This window comes from Corythoichthys intestinalis, chromosome 5, assembly GCF_030265065.1.
Source record: "Corythoichthys intestinalis isolate RoL2023-P3 chromosome 5, ASM3026506v1, whole genome shotgun sequence".
NCBI lineage: Eukaryota > Metazoa > Chordata > Actinopteri > Syngnathiformes > Syngnathidae > Corythoichthys > Corythoichthys intestinalis.
This window is the reverse complement of record NC_080399.1, coordinates 9,472,407-9,490,033: the sequence shown is the minus strand read 5'-3', so window position 1 is coordinate 9,490,033 and position 17,627 is coordinate 9,472,407. Positions and strand designations below refer to the sequence as shown.

General features: G+C 39.4%; 1 protein-coding gene across 1 annotated transcript; it reads left to right on the top strand.

The window, feature by feature from the left end:
- The first annotated feature begins 3,947 nt into the window (after positions 1–3,947).
- On the top strand, positions 3,948–16,428 carry LOC130916482 (ornithine decarboxylase antizyme 2-like). The gene is made up of 4 exons (XM_057837247.1): positions 3,948–3,956; positions 8,832–8,995; positions 11,723–11,808; positions 16,273–16,428. Exons 1-4 carry the CDS (start codon positions 3,951–3,953, stop codon positions 16,407–16,409), a joined length of 393 nt encoding a protein of 130 aa, XP_057693230.1. The 5' UTR covers positions 3,948–3,950; the 3' UTR covers positions 16,410–16,428.
- Positions 16,429–17,627: the final 1,199 nt, after the last annotated feature.

Below are 17,627 nucleotides of genomic sequence, written 5' to 3'. Positions count from 1 at the left end.
CTATAGCTTACACACTAAATGCTGCTCCTCATTTATCCACTATAAGGCAACAGCACTCTAAGCAACATTACCCCATGTGACCTTTTACTTCCAATTTTCTAAAGTCGCGACAATCAACAAAAAAAAAGTTGATTGCGACGGCCGACGCCTCAAGGATAGGTGGAAATTGCACTATTTCTTCACTAAAATACGCAACAACTGTGTCTGCCTCATTTGCAAAGAGACAGTCGTTGTTTTTAAAGAGTTCAATGTGAGGCGATATTACCAAACGACATGCTGACATGGACGACAAGATTACAGGGAAGAAACGCAGCGAGAAATCGAAGCAACTTGAAGCTAGTTTAATTTCACAGCAGTGGTATTTCGCAAGAGCCTGAGTCGAAAGAGAATGCCACAAAGGCTAGTTGCGAGATTGTTGAAATTATTCATTTAAAGAAATAATAAAGCAAATGTGACACACAGAATGGCTTGCTAAAATGTGCTTAAATATATTCTACGCAAAGTACGTCAGCCAAGGTCGGCCCCCCACATTTTTACCACACCAAATCTGGCCCCCTTTGCAAAAAGTTTGGACACCCCTGATGTAAGCGTAAGACACGTGGAATATATGTATTGACAGTGGCGGTCCTGGCTACTTTCGCGCACTGGGCGAACCACCCCATCAGCCCCCCCCCCCCGCCGACATCAAACACAAGAATGTGTTACGTTTTTTACGTTATTTTATTAAAATAGTCTATCCCTCGCCCAAAGGCGTAGCAAGGGTCCCCGGGGGCCCTAGGCAACAGGCAACATGGGGCCCTTTGAGCATGTGCAAGTAAGGGGGACAGTTGGACTTGTAGCAATAGCATATCTAATAAAAGTCTAATAAAGCCTCGCTCTCATAGAGCGCTTTTTTGGACCCTCAAAGTCCAAACTACGACTACTACTACTACTAGTCTGCAGTGCTTCGACTACATTAGGACATAAAACTACAGTAACATAGTACACTCACCGCTGTCTTGCTTCCTTTTCTCCTCTTCTGCTTGTTTTTCTTTCTTTTTTTATTTCCAGACGGATAACTTTTCATTTCGCCAAAAAAGGGCCCGATCGCCACCCACTCTCACTCTGAGTCACGTGACAGACATACATATTTGCGGAGTAAAATGAACACGGGGGGGGGGGTTCGAATGCGCGCTGCGTGCGGTCATCTTGGCCATAAAAGTGGCGAAAACTAAGCACTTTACACTCATATGGATGTACAACATCATTTTAAGATGCTAAACTAATACTTTCCCTCTTAAAGCAAATGTGCAATGCGAATATAAAGTAAAGAACGCTCTCCTCGACGCAGCGAGAACGAGTGGGATCAACCAGCCGACGTAACAGGAAAAACACGAAACGGTCGCGCTGATGACTGCTCTAACTTATCATAAGAACTTTATGGCATGAAGAGGAAATACTTACATTCGTTCATGGACGCACAGATTAATCCTAACAGGTGGGGTGGCCGTCCTCGGCTCCAAATGCGCACCTTATGCTTACGCCTATTCTCGTTCTCAGAATATGCAGCGCTTTTGACGTAGGACAATAACAGGACTGGTTGCTATGGGAACGTACGCAGCGGCATACCGCATACCCAAGTAACCTTGCTAAAAGGAGTATTAAAATTGCTAATAAAATCGTTTAGGATTATTTTAGATGCATATATGTTATATTTTTCTTAGAGTATTGAACGAGGAATATGATAGACCCATTAATGGACTTTCTTGGAAAAAATCATTTCTTCAATTAGTCACATGAATAATGAGGTGGCCTGTGAAAAGCTGTACGGGGGCGGTATGGGGCCCCGTACGGTACAGGGGCGATGCGGGGCCCCGCCCCCCTCCTTGCTTTTCCTCTGAGAGTGATTGAGACTCGTCCTGCTCACTCACTCTGCAGTTGCAAGCAACTGATCCCCCTCCTGTGTCCCCCTGCCATTTCCTCTGACACACACGATTCTCAGCAGCAGTTGAAATGATAGTAAAGGGTGCCCCAGCGCCCACTCTACTAACTTGATGTGGAAATGAGCGGTATTAGTCTAGAAAACTAGCAGATTTTTATTTTTATTTATTTTTTTTTTTCGAGGGCGCTTGTGCGCCCCCAAATAGATTGCGCCCTGGGCGGTCGCCCACATTGCCCATAGCAAAAACCGCCTGTGTGTATCGAGGAAGACGCAAGTTTGCAATCTTATTCGTATTTTAACTTTGTGCTTTGTGCACGAATAAAAGCAGACCTTCATCGTTGTGCATTAGTAAAATTAGCATACCCGCATCATGGAAAATGCAAGAAGAAATGTATATGACGTGCCGAGTTGAATTGCAGGCTTGGATGGCCAGCGGCGTCAGATCGTTTACAAAAGTGGCCGTATGCGAAGAGCAACTTTTGCAAAAGTCTGACAGCGTGGAGCAGCGTGAAAAAAATCCACCATCACCAACGGGTTTCCAAAAGCCGGTCTGCTGCGTGACGAAGAGGACGACACACGCTCAGGAGTGAGCTTGAGGAGTCAGCTAAGTGCTGTGTTGCTGGCGCTGTTTGGAAAGAAAAGTTAAGGTATTGCAACTAGGTTGTTCCGATCATGTTTTTTCGCTCCCGATCGTTTTAGTTTGAGTATCTGCCGATCCCGATATTTCCCGATCCGATTGTTTTTTTGTTTTTTTTTTTACTCCAGATTCAGTTCCAATCATTCCTGATCATTTTTCCAGATCATATACATTTTGGCAATGCATTAAGAAAAAAATGAATAAAACTCGGACGAATTTATACATTCACCATACAGTACATAAGTACTGTATTTGTTTATTATGACAATAAACCCTCAAGATGGCATTTACATTATTAACATTCTTTCTGTGAGAGGGATCCACGGATAGAAAGACTTAATTCTTAAAGGATAAATGTGACTTTGTATATATATTGTGACTAAATATTGGCATTGAGTGTATTTGTTGAGCTTTCAGTAAATGATACTGTAGCCATTTAACTGTTTTGCCCAAATGCATGATGGGAAGTGCAACCATGACTGTGCATAGTGGCACCAATTGATATATCTTCTCTGCGTTGGGAAATAATATATGGTGTTAAGAAAAAGATCAACAACTACCTTTCTTCACCACATTGCTTCCCACGATATTTGTAAATGTTTGAGAGAGGGATTATAAGGCTTTAGCCATTTGAAAAAAGGCTCCAAAGACTGCCAAGATTCACTCTACTCATTTTACGCTGCCTGTTAGCTCTATATGTAGGTAAAACGGCGCCATTATAGATTGAATGCGACAATGCGTGAGTGGGTCGTGCAGCGCATGCGTTAATTGCATTAAAAATTTTAACGTGATTACTTTAAAAAAAATCAATTACTGCCGTTTATGCGATAAATTTAATAGCCCTACTTTAAGCCAAAACTAAAGACTGTGGATGAGTGTAAGACATTTTGTCTGTAATGTTAAATACAATTAGAAAACGATTTAAATAAATATATATATATATATATATTAAAAAAGGCATGTCCGATATTTTTTTGCCGATTCCGATACTTTGAAAATGACGTGATCGGACCCGATCGATCGGGACATCTCGAATTGCAACGATGACAAAGAGTAACCCGTTAAGTTAGGTTGCAATTCTTAATTTCGGAAACTCGTCGAACAACACACGACTGCTGCCTCTAGCAGCCAACGCACACACACAGACACACCCGCAACAACAGCACGTCTCTTGCTCTTCCGCACCTCCCTTACCTGTAAGTCACGCGCTATATCATAACCCGATTCGTTAAAGTATGGTATTAAAATTTAGAAAACTATATAAAGAAAATTTATATATATAAAGAAAAATATATAAAGAAAATTTCTTTATATATATGTAACGGCAGGAAATATGCTCGTGAAATTATTACGGAAGTGACGCGGGAAAGGCACAGTTGCGAAGAGGACGCCATGATGGTGAGTCGCACATTTGCAACGGTCAACATAAATGATGATAATAAGTCATCATTCGCTTGTATTGCACATTCTACCGAGCGGCTTCCCTGTATAGCTTCCCATCGTTGTAGTGACACAAAGTTGGCACTGTTTAATTTTGTTTGTGAATAGTTTTGGACGGAAGCTAACTAATAATTAGCAGTGCAACGGTTTGCGGTTCAAAGCCGCACCGTCCGGTTCGCCCTGTACGGTTCATAACGCCTTTGTGAACCGCGCCTTTTTGATTTTGAAATTAATGTATTCCGAACGCGTATGGAATGAATTGTTCGAGCTCTGTCTGCCTGTGTGAGACGTGAAGCACCGCTGTGGAGAAATTCCCGCCCCGGAGGTAAATGTCTGATCGCTGTCAAGCACCTGTGTAATAGAAGCAGAGTAGCGCCCTCTCTCGCTTACGAGCGAAGTGAAAGTGAAACAAGAAAGAAAACAAATAGCTATGGCGAGTGGAGGAGTGGAGAGACCGAATTTTGAGTAAGCACCGGCTTCTTTCAAATCTGCGGTGTGGCAACATTTTGGTTTCCCCGTGGACTACAATGCAGAGGGAGAGCAAATATTGGGAAAAAAAAAAATTTGCAAGCATTGCTCAGCGTTTGTTCCCCATGCTAAACGCAACACTTTTATAACAATGACTCCGGCACCTCAGCCGGCATCACCCACAGATATCACTTTCTCAGGGCAGGACAACCCCAAAGATGACATCAGTCAAAACACACGGCAGGCTTCGTTAATTTATTTGCAAGGCTTGACCCGCGTTACATTGTTCCCCTTGCGGACATATTTCCCCAACAACGTAATCCCCGAAATTTATGAAATGGCACGCAAAGCCATCGAAGATGATTTCGCTAAAGCGCATAGTTTCGCCCTGACCACTGATAGTTGGACATCCCATGCTACAGAGTGCTACGACCTAACTGTGACGGTCCACTATAATTCATACCTGTCAAGTTGTACAGTCTTGTCATAATTTGTACAAGTGAGCACTCATTTTTGAATGTGTACGCCGTACATTACGTTCAAAATCTGCACGTTTTTCGTGCATTACGTTTTTTTTTTTTTTTTTTTTTTTTTTATCCGTTAGGATTTGGTCATCGTTTCTGCAACGAGACAATGCGTTGCTTGAATGACGCGAGAAAAGTCAGAGACTCGGAGAGGGAAGAGTGTTTGTTGAGACGCTGTAGCAAACGCGATGCTAGGCTAGGTGGCTCCAATATTACCTGACTTAGCCGACAACATACAATCTACGCCTAGATGTCTCATGCATATAGAACTACATGCGAAATGACATTCGATAGCGTAAGTAAACAGCCGCCATTTTAGAGCAGTAAACTTCTCAGAAAGGCTCTGTTGTAGTAAACATTCCAAGCGAACCTAAGCAACTTTTTATCTAAAATACTCCTAAATCGGCAAAATCTTGACTTGAGTCTATCTTTAAAGGATGAAACAGTTTTCAAATTTTCACATGTAGACAGAAGGGAACTAATGCAAAAACGGGAGCAATTTTATCAACTTTAACGGTTGATTCCCAACATTAAATGACCTCCAAACATAGCAAAAGTTACTATTAGAGCTGTCCCGACTAGTCGACATAGTCGACGTCATCGATGACGTAAATCCGTCGACGAGCACAACATCCCGTCGACGGTTAATGAAGGGTTAAAAAAATATATGCGTGAAAAGTTAGAATGTCAGATGCTCTGTTTGCAAGCGGGGAAAGCGGCACAAAGCCAAAAAAAAGCGCACCAGAGTGTCCAAAACATTGACTTATTTCAAAGAAACAAAGGAGAGTACACTCTTCTGTCCTGTCTCTTCAATGCCAAGCTTGGCTGCACGTCGGCCGTGAATAAACACCTCAAGCGCCTTCACGCAGTTTGTAATTTTTTTCCCTCATTTTTTGTACACCAGAGGGTGCTGTCGCCTTACTAAATAATAATGTTTCATTGACAATGGGCCTATAAATGCTATTAGTATTGTTCTTAATGCTAATTGAAAGGTTTATTTTATGGTATAGAAAATTATATAAGGTTAAAAGGCCATAAATATATACAGTATATACAGTGATTGCACTCAAGGGAGAGATTGTCAATGATAAGGTAATAAATTAAGGTAAAGGCAATTCATATAGGCAATTCATTGATATATAAATAAGGTTAAAAGGAAAAAGGTGAAAAGTTTTTGTTAATTTCTAATTGTGTTGCTTTATTTGTGTGGACCGTAGCTCTTACGGTGTGTTTACATCAAGGATGGAATAAAAGTTGTAAACCATCAGTTTAAGAGACCATCTTTTCAATCGGGATGCTACACTTGTTAATTCTATCAGCATTTGAACTCATTGTTTATTTGTGATTTATTATTGTTATTCACGTGTTTATTTGTACTTTAATAAATAATTTGAGTGTTCCAATATGTTTTTTGTGAATCGATAAGCGTCAACAAAAATTTCATTGCTAAATTATTAAAAAAAAAAAAAAAAAAATTTTTTTTAATTATTAGATTAGTCGACTAATCGTAAAAATAGTCGGCTGACTAATCGGGAGAAAATTAGTCGTTTGGGACAGCCCTAGTTACTATGCTGTTGTTTTTTTTTTTATGAAAAAAAAAAAAAAAAAAAAAACATGAAAGGTATCTTTGCCAAGTAACTTTTTTACTACTGTGTGTGTATTTCAGTAGTCAGTCACTACACTAGCCAAAGAGTTGAGAGGCATTTTAACAGTCGAAAATGTTTACATTTTAAGTGTTTATTTCATTTTTTTAAAAAGCAAAATAAAGGCAGTTTAAAGAAAAAAAAAAAAAAAAAAAAAAAAAGGCAAAACGCAAACCGGAACCAAACCGAAACGAAACCGTGATCCCAAAACCGAGGTTCAAACTGAACCGTGGGCTAACTGAACCGTTGCACCGCTACTAATAGTGCGTCATTGTTCGTGTGTTGTGCAGTACAGTAAAGACGCGCTTGTCGACGTGACCATCATCTCACTCCTTGCACACTGTGTTGCGGGTAAAATGCCCTTCTGCATATTATTGTGCTATTTTGTATGCATTTTTGAACTGTTTGTTGGATGTGAGCCCACAGCTCGGTCTCTCATTGTGGCTCACCATAATGCTGCTGCGTCACACAAGTGATGCATTTAGGGACACCTTGTAAATATGTAAATAATTTGTTACTGTGTTGATATGTTGCAAATGTGAATTTTATATGCTGTTAGGCCAATTGTTTGTTTAAATATCACTATACGATCACAATTGTTTTTGTTAATTTGTTGTTTGTTTGTTAGTACAGTTGCGGGGGAGTACAGTAAAGACGCGCTTGTCGACGTGACCATCATCTCACTCCTTGCACACTGTGTTGCAGGGATTTTTGTAATAAATGGCAATAATAGCAGTCCGCCTGTGTCTGTGATGCTTGGAACGCCAGTGATGGAGAGCTGGAACCCGTCACATTGATATTGTGACCCGTCACATATATATTTCAGTTTACTATGTGGGCACACGCGGCTTATAGGCAGGACAGGCTTATGTGTGTACAAAATGCTTTTTCCTTTAAAAATGTACTGGGTGAGGCTTGTAATCAGGGGCGCTCAATAGTCCGGAAATTACAGTATTCATCCTTCACACAGCCGCTGGAAATGGAAATGTTGTTTAATCCATCTGCAAGCGACCGGGAGATTGATTTTTAAGTGATTGATGATTTTATGACACTGTACTGGTGTGCGCTGGTCCTCATGGGAAGCTCGGCGCTGGTCCTCATGGGGAACAGTCTTCCTTAAAAAAAAAAAAAAAAATACTGCTTTTTTTCCACCGGCGTCGCTAAAATTGACCAAAACTGAAAAGTTACAAAGTACTTTACTATAGAATCAGTGTTGGTTTTATCAACAATGATGATCACGAAAATATTTTTTCATGACAATGACGTGCTAAAAACGTTGTTTGAAGGACTAAAACATAATGAGACAAATGGCAGTTTTCATCTGATGAGGCGACAACGAGACGAAAATGCGACAATTTCTGTCACATTGTAGTGAAGTTGGGGTTAATAAGCCTACGGCACCCTTCTGTTATTCTTTTGATTTTTACGAGCAGCTTATGGTCATTGAACGCAGCCTCGGTATATAACTGGCTTGCATCGCGAGACTCGTTGTTCGTTTTTCTGGTGTTGCACGGTTTTCACGGCTCGCTGCCCGGATACGCTAAAACGCTGTCTGTGCCTGAGCTCGAAGCAGGCACAACTCGTACGAGAACCATCAGTGACGTAACACGTTGTACATGACTAACCTGTGCTGAAGAGGAATAAAAGTTGCAAGTGAGATCCCTTTGTCGTGCGAATCTGTTCACCCACGCCGCGCACATTCGCCATCGCGGAAGGTGGCAGCACGACAATATGTTCACTACGGGTGACGTTTTCATATTGTATGTCGGTTTGCATCGTAGCAGTGTTTGTGTCACTCATGTGAGATGTGCTGTGCCGCTCCCTCACTCTACTCACCGGAGTTTAGGATGTGTTTCAAGCTAGATTGCGCTCCATCTTGCTTGTTTGGAAACATGTGGTAGGATTTATTTTCTTATCTTGGCAAGAGAGAATAAGCAATGTTGCGCTAGCCTTTAAAAATCTGCAGAGTTATTATACACTAAATGTAACTCCTCGCATTAGCATTAGCATAAGCATAAACTTTAGCGTGGCGAGCATCCACTGAAATGCTCTTTTTTTTTTTTTAAACATAGTTCGTGGCTTCCAGGAAGGTTTAGTTTAAAATAATGTATTTTTTTCCTGCTGAGTGTTTATTATTATCACAGCTTGTTGAATCCATTCAATGGTCAACAGACTAAATCCAGCGCTTGTCTCTCCAGGACGGAAGGTTGACTGTGACGGAGGTGAACGGGAACCCCCTACTGCTACACTTCCATTACCAGCTGAGCGACCTTCGCTCAGCCTCCTGGGATACGATCCGGTCGAACGACAGCCTCTTTTTGGAGGTTCCTACAGGGCCGCTTGTTGAAGGAAGCAAAGAAGGGTAAGGGTCAATCTAACATGCACAGAAACTGTTAATCAAGTCTTGAAACAGTGCACAATGGAACTGTGGTTTAAAAAGTTTTTAAATCGAGTGCTATACTTTTGACAGTACATACATTTTGTATGTGGTTTAGAATTTTTTGTATTCAAACAATTTGGTGGTCTCATGCATAACAAAACTGAAGCACAGTATTAGTGCTGCGGCTATCGAATATTTTAGTATTTGACTGTAAATTCCATTAATTAATCGAGTAATCGGATAAAACATTTGTTTAGGTAAAGAGCAATTATAAATTTACATGAGAAAACAAGACATTTAATCTAATATTGAACCATTTTCGATGTACATTGTTGAAAACAGCCAACAATTGCATCTCAGATGTGACTAGAAGAAAAAAACAAATCCACTACTTTTACTCAAAAAACTACTAGATCTTATTTAAAAAAAAAAAAAAAAAAAATCTTATTTCTTACGCTTGATAACACACATCACTTAAAAGTTAGGTGTCTTTCTCATGTGTTTTCAATTTCCATTTGTGTCAAGCTATTTTTAAGTTCTAGTTAAGTTTTAAGTTTGTCTAAATTGTAAGTCTGATAAGATTTGAGTTTGTGCAGTGTTCAAAATAAACGTATGATATAGAGCTGGGAATCTTTGGGCACCTAACGATTCGATTACGATGCAGAGGCTCCGATTCGATCATAAAACAATTATTGATGCACCCGCCTCTTTTTTTTTTTTTTTTTTTTTTTTTTTAAATAAATGTTTTGTTCCAAAATTGTTCAAAAATCCTCTCAGGCTAAACCAAACTTCTATATCAGTATCAAGTTAACATATAACATTAAACAAATATACAAAAATAACAGTAAATTAAAAACTCCAGTCCCCATTCTGTATCAGCAGCTTTAAACTACATTCAATTAATTTAATGTTGTGAATCAACTGTTACAGTTGTTAAAATTGCTCCCGTTATTCCATAATTTCCCTTCTGTCTACTTTTGTCGAAGTTTTAGCACTATTTCATCACGTAAAGATAGATTCAAGACAAGATTCTGCCGATTTAGGAGTATTTTAGATAAAAAGTTAATTAGGTTCGCTACAACAGAGCCTTCTAGAGAGGTCTACTGCTTTAAGATGGCGGCTGTTTACATACGCCGGAAAGTCTGTCATTTCGCATCTCTGTTCAATAATACATGTTCTAACACTGACGTCATCTGTCATTTGGCATCTAGTTTTACATATATATGATATGTACTGTAGCCGTAAGTTTGTAGCAACTAGCAACTGGGCATTGTTTGTAGCGGCTGTCGGCCGCAGTCAGGTATGATTGTTTTTTTATCTCGCGGCATGAGTTAAACATGATATTTACTCTCGGTCCGTTCCTCATTGCGTCCCAAAGACCGCGCTGACTGTGTTTTACCTGGTATAAATCAATAACCGTAATTTGGATATTTGTGAATCGTTCTCGAATCTTCCACGGCCGGAACACGAATAATCTAAGAATCGGAAATTTCGCACGCCTCTAGTATAACTGCTGTATTGGAGCACATTAGGGACCAGTGCTACTTGGTGTTTTATCCAGCAATGACTGCTGAGCTAAAATTGACAGTTAGCTTTATTAGGTTTTAATTTTACACCCTCATCGCTCTACAGCGCTGTGTTTTTACAGATTAAATAAAACCTGTATGTAAGACACGTTAGCCACGCATCGACAGTGGTCATAATCAATAGAAACCTATCCCTCCGAAGGGCTAACGTTACGTCAGCAAGTGACAGTAACGTTATATTTATTAGCGATGAGAAGTCTACTGCTTAAAGATGGCGTCTGTTTACTAACGCTGCCCAGACGCAGACGAGTCTGTCAATTCTCATCTAGTCCTAAATGCATGCGATATCTATGAGACACATCAGACACTAGCTGCTACAACACTAGCATCATGCGGGCGTAGTTTTTAGCAACGTCGGCGTAGTTTGTAGCGGCTGTTGGCTGAGGTAAGTTTTTTTTTTTTTTTTTTTTTTTTTTTGCTGCTTCTTCATCTACGCACGTGACGTCAGCACGTTGTCCCGCATTAAAAGTAGTCCGTGCAAAACGTGATGCGTAGAGCTGGCAAAATTAAACCATTCCTCGAGGTGAATAAAATTACTCGGATCAGTTTTTAAACTCGAGTTGCTCGAGTATTTGTTTCAGCTCTAATTTATATACTTTAAATAATTAAACACCTTAATAAAAAACAATACAATTGAAGTGAATAAATTCAGAAATACTCTGGTTATGACCCCCAATAACACTTTTAAGTTTTTAAATGCATTTTTAAATTTTAACTTAAACTAGGAAGACTAGCTGTAAATGCTCATTTTTCACTGCTGTTGACGACGCTGGACGTCCAATCCATTTTGACTGGAAATGGATTGGACGTGTAATACCATCAATGGCAGCCAAAAAGTTGATTGTAAATGGTTAATTCTGGTGGTACAGTGGATAGCCTAGTATTTTGATTAGTGGTTCTTAATGTCAAGTTTTAAGAACCGCTAATGTAGTGAACACGCTGTTCCAGTGTCTAACCTTGCATGGTCGGCGCAACAGCAAGGCCAGCCGTCCAATCAGTTGTCAACTGCGCCACTTACACTGCAATATTATGTAAAGTGTTAGAAGCTCTCTTATGTAAAAGGACTGCATCATCAGCACCTCTCCTCCCGTCGTCACTGACCGACCCCGTGTGTCTTCCTCAGGCTTACCGCTCTGCTGGAGTATGCGGAGGAGACACTGGAGGTGAACTCTGTCTTCCTGTGGTTCCAAAAAGGCCGAGAAGATCGACGTAAGACTTTATAAAAACATACATGTTGATCAACATGCTTAGATTATCAGAAAAAAAGTTCTGTCCACTCTAACTACCCTATATACTCGCTTATATGTCACAATTTTCGCGAGCGACCTATAGACCCTACTCGCGTGACGTCACAGCCACGCCCCCGCGCCATGATGTCCGGATACTCGTCATAGAAATGCATTAGCGCTTCGTAAATTCCTCCTATTATTGCACGTTTTACTGCTCGTCAACATTAATACTCAAAATGGTGAAGTCGTGTGTGGCGGTCGGTTGCAAAAACAGAGAAGATAGACGGAGAGACTTGAATTTTTACCGTATTCCGAGAGACCCGAAGAGGAGGCCGCGATTGACTGCTGCAATTCGACGAGAAAACTGGGCTCCAAACGACTACCACAGATTATGTAGTAGTCATTTTATATCTGGTAAGATGCATTTAATATATATTTAGAGGGTTTTGGGCTGACAACCACAATTAAGATCATTGCTAGGCTAATCGCCGACAACATACACGTATGTATGTAGTGAGCGCTATCGCTAAACCATATAAACATTAAAAGCCCTAGCTCCATTGACAAATGACATGAAATACATTAGACTTGACAGTGGATGTTACCAAGAACAAAAGATTTTGAATTGAAAATTTCGTAACTCACCTTCCGAGCACAAGATTCCTGCCGAATTTTCGCGTACGAGGACGTGTTTCACCCAACCAGCAACGTAGCATTTATAAGCCTCCAAGCTCTTAAAGTTTTTCAAACTTTCGTGAGAATAGGCTGATTTTGTGTGGACAAGATAGTTGTTAATATCAGGATATCAGATGTCAGGCGAAGCCAGCGGGTCGAAAAACATCGATTTAGGCATCAAATACGGATCTGGCGAATGGATAAACTGAAGCTTTTCCACGTAACGCCTTTCATGCAACGGATCCAATGAGTTTACAGCGTCAGATAACACCGGGGCTTCCATGAATTGCTCTATAACTTGCTCGACTAATTGAAAACAATGAGAATAGGTCTGAAAAAGAGGTACAGTATGGCGGCCGGAAACAGCGACACGCCCATTTTGTGACGTAGGTGAGTAGGGTCTATTGCCCAATTTAGACAGTCTGTAAAACTGAAATAGCATCCAACTTGGCATTAGCTACATATGCTAACTATACTAATACGTTACGCTCAAAATAATCTGCAAATGTCTTATATAAAAAAAATACAACATCTCGTATAGCAACAAAAATATGCACTGTACATAGGAACAAAACTTGCCTGTGGAAGAAATTGAAGACCAACATCAGGGCTAAAGCTGCAACGCTATACGTCGTGCAGCCTTCTTGGCTTTTGCAACAATGTCGTCGAGTGACCTCAAGAGGGTGCTCTAGGAGTGCGCTAAAAAAGAAATTTGAGGGCTTCCATCCATGACGATGAGGACGAGTTACCATAAGACGGTTTAGAAACAAAAACTAGGAACTTCATGAATTTATCATATTGGCATTGTTTGTCTTGTACACTTAGTTGTTACTAAATAAAAATACTTAATAAAGAAAAAAGATTTTCAAATTTGATTTGTTCCAGTCATATTGGTATCAAACATCTGTCCAGAAACTTGCCCAAAAATCTTCCATATTATTGTGTGATCTATATGAGGGTCAACCTAAAATGCCTACTTTTGTAACCACAAACTAGGGTTGCGACCTATACGCGATAATACGGTAGATCATATTCTGCAAAATGAAAATTTTCAACTGTTCAAAGGTCTAAAGACACTTCACCATTCAGTTGGATGAGAAGCGTCTCAAAACTTTTATCCGTGGTAAAGAATACAGAAATTAATTCATTGCAAGTGGTTAACAGTACAGTATTTTAGTAGTCGAATAATCGACGAACTGGTTAGTTCGAATAATTGAGTAATCGGATAAGGAACATAAAAATTTAAAATACCTAAGCTGAACCTCAAATGGGGGAAAAAAATAAATGAGGATCGAAGTCGAACAAAAGAACAATTGGCTAACTTACATGGCAAAAGTCCGCAAGCTTAAATGCCATAAAATGATAACTTTATTTATTTATTTTTTTAACACAATGCTCTAAAAAAAATGTTCAAACACATATTCCCACAAAAAACGGATGAATATAACTATAAGCTAAATTACGAATGCATTAAAAAAAAATTAGCTCAAACAAAAACTTAGGTTATGTTGGTCTTGACAGGGAGCCATGTGAAGGCTTTGTGGATTCAGCTTTGTGAAATGGGTTATGTCATATTCACTGTTGCCATTAGAGGGCAGTATATCCACCCAAATAAAACTAAATGCAAACACTTTCAAAACAAACCATTACAACTAGGGGTGCACGATATCCATTTTTTGAAACCGATATCGATAACTTCCTGCTCCTCAAGGCCAATACCGGTACGATGACCGATAATATATATGTAATTTTTCAATGTATATTCACCTGAGTTTTTGAACACCTGTAGGTAAAAAATACTAGTGGTTGATTCAGCATAGATTTGCCTTTGACCGAACCAGAATTTTCATGATGACATGAACATTATTATAATGAACAAAACAAAGACGGTAACAAAACTTTGCATACTGGAAAATCAGGAGTGGAAACAAACGCACACATCACAATCCGACACCATGCCAAAAATATTATTAATAGGGCCGATAATTTATAATGTTATCGGATTTGTTGGGATGACGTCATATAATTCCTATTATCGGACCGATAATTATCGTACACCTCTAATTACACTAGGGCTGCAGCTATCAAATATTTTAGTAATCGAGTAATCGACTGAAAATTCTATCGATTAATCAAGTAATCGGATAAAACATTTTTTTTAGGTAAAGAGCAATTATACATATACATGAGAAAAAAAGACATTTAATCCAATATTGAACCATTTTCAGTCAATCAATGTCTTTATTTTCGATGTACATTGTTGAAAACAGCCAACAATTGCATCTAAGATGTGACTAGAACATTTTTTTCACTGCTTTCACTCAAAAAACTTCTAGACCTTGTATAAAAAAAAAAAAAAAACATATTTCTTACCTAAAAATGTAATTACGCTTGATAACACACATCACTTGAAAGCTACGTGTTTCAATTTAGTTTCCATTTGTGTCAAGCTATTTTTAAGTTAGTCTAAAATATAAGTACTAGTAGGATTTTGAGTTTTTGCAGTGTTCAAAAGAAATGTATGATACCTGCTGTATTGGAGCGCATTTATTCAGCAATGACTACTGAGCTAAAACTGACAGGTAGCTTTATTATGTTTTAATTATACACCCTCATCACTCTACAGTGCTGTGTTTTTACAGATTAAATAAAGCCTGTATGTAAGACACGTTAGCTACGCATCGACAGTGGTCATAATCAATAGAAACATAGCCCTCCAAAGGGCTAACGTTACGTGAGCATGTGATAGTAACGTTATATTTATTAGCGATGAGAAGTCTACTGCTTAAAGATGGCGGCTGTTTACTAACGCGGCCGAGTCTCATTGTGCATCTAGTCCTAAATGCATGCGATATCTATGAGATGCATCGGACACTACCTGCTACCAAACTAGCATCATGCAGGCGTAGTTTTTAGCAACGTCGGCGTAGTTTGTAGTGGCTGTCGGCTGCGGTAAGTTTAAAATTTTTTATCTTTTTTATTGCTTCTTCCTCGACGCACGTGACGTCAGCGCGTTGTCCCGCATTAAAAGTAGTCCGGGCAAAACGGGATGCTTAGAGCTGGCAAAATTAAACGATTCCTCGAGGTGAATAAAATTACTCGGATCAGTTTTTAAACTCGAGTTACTCAAGTTGCTCGAGTATTTGTTTCAGCTCTAATTACAACGCTACTTTAATTCAACGAATGTTCAAAGCAGCAAAATTTTTGATTCCTTTTGGGCCGTATACGGGTCACTTTCTGTTGATTATGGGTTACTGGGGCATTTGGCATTTCTTTTGGGGCATTTACAGGTAACTTCCTTTTGATTTTGGGTTACTGAAAAAGAAGTGACTCAAGAATGTCCTCAAATGAAAAGGAAAAATCAACAGGAAGTAACCAGGCAATACTATGGTTTTAGCGCCATTGACGGCGCTAGACGTCCAAGCCAGTCAAAATGAATTGGATACTTAGCGCCGTCAATGGCAGCCAGTTAGCTAACGTATTCCAATGCAAAATTTTGATAGCTACCTGTTTTTTTTTTTTTCTTAAACGGTATGTCGATTCTTGGTGGGTGCATATCGATAACCTTTTGGCTTACACGATATATCACATTTAATTTTTGTCTATATTTTGTCACACCCCGTAATTAACAGTGATGAAATGATTGGATGTCCATCCATCACTGTCAATAGCAGCTAATGAACATGCCGACAAGGCTTAGGTTCCCTCATCCCGTGCATGATGTTATATCAGCATACCAACTCAAAGTGTCCTTGTCCACCTCCACTAGTGTCCATCATCAAGACGTTCCACTACATGGGCTTTGAGATGGTGAAACCAGGCAACCCCTCGGTTCCGGCTTGTCCCGACTTGGCCTTCATGGTTTACTCTATGGAGAGCAGCAGCAGCAGCTCGGACGAGGAGTGATCAAATCTTGACCCCAACATCCACTTTTTCCTTTTTCATTAAATAAAACACAAAAGGAAAAACAAATAAAAATGTTAAAATTCTTTTGTGTTCATTTGAAGCATCAAAATGAAAGAGGCCGAAAGTATTCATATTGTGGGCAGATGAAGTTTATCGGATTTCGGTGTAGTTTGACGAATTTAAACTTTGGACAACTATGTCATTTCTAACGTGAACTGCTAGAATTTGCGTTTTTCTTTTCTAACCCGGAAGTGTGACGTCAATTAAAGAAGGCAACAGATATGGCGGACTTTATCCACAGCAGCACCAGCAATAGTGAAATGTCTAGCGAAAGTACCTGTTCAGGATTGCTATTTCGTGACGTTAGCAATGACGAGGGCTCCTAGGGAAGATGATCCACAATTAATACTTACATGTTTGAACCTGGGGCGTCAGATGACAATTTACCGGTACTTGGCACCAGGGGTGAAAGTGGCTAAAATTTCTTGCCGGAACTCCCCGACGTGAAGGTCACCACGGAGCCAGAAGTTTTATTTATTTATGTGTGTATTTATTTATTTATTTATTCCTTTTTTGCGGGGGGGGGGGGGGGGGGGGGGTCAAACCTCTTAAACTACTGAAATGCAAAGAAAACTGTTTTAGCACAGTTATTTCTATAACACATACAAAAAGTTAACAAAAACAGCAATAACCCCAACCTCCATTTCCTATTTTTTTTATTTTCCCTCATTTCCTCACATACTACATGCCAAATCTCAATTTTAACTACTTAAGAACATAGGATGAAAATAAAATTGAAGTTAATGTAAACACTTTTTTTTGTTTTTTAACAATAAAGATATAAGTAACATACATTCAGAAAAATAAGTACAAATGACTTATATTATGCAGAGAAATGGAACATATTTTGAAGATCGCGCAAACATGGACTTTTTTAAATCATAAGGAAATGAATAAGTAGCCTAACGTAAATGAGCAAATATAAGTCCAAAGTGCACATTGAGAGCTAAGATGTTCTGAACCTCCCCATCAGAGCAAATAAAACTAAATATGATAAATAAGCCTCCTCAACTCTTTCGTTGCTCTTAAAGATATGATCCATTTTATGTTGCATTGCCCTTTTTTTGTCGCATCAATTCAACAAGCTTTTTGCTGTTCCAGAAAACATGCACATTTGAACCAATCAGAGCTAACTATCTCTGCTGATCACGTCAGTAT

What these genes read in the sequence shown, in the direction of transcription:
- LOC130916482 (XM_057837247.1), top strand. An exon ending in GTTGAAGGAAGCAAAGAAGG is followed by an intron (nt 8,996 to 11,722) that starts GTAAGGGTCAAT and finishes TGTCTTCCTCAG; the next exon opens with GCTTACCGCTCTGCTGGAGT. An exon ending in AAAAGGCCGAGAAGATCGAC is followed by an intron (nt 11,809 to 16,272) that starts GTAAGACTTTAT and finishes CACCTCCACTAG; the next exon opens with TGTCCATCATCAAGACGTTC.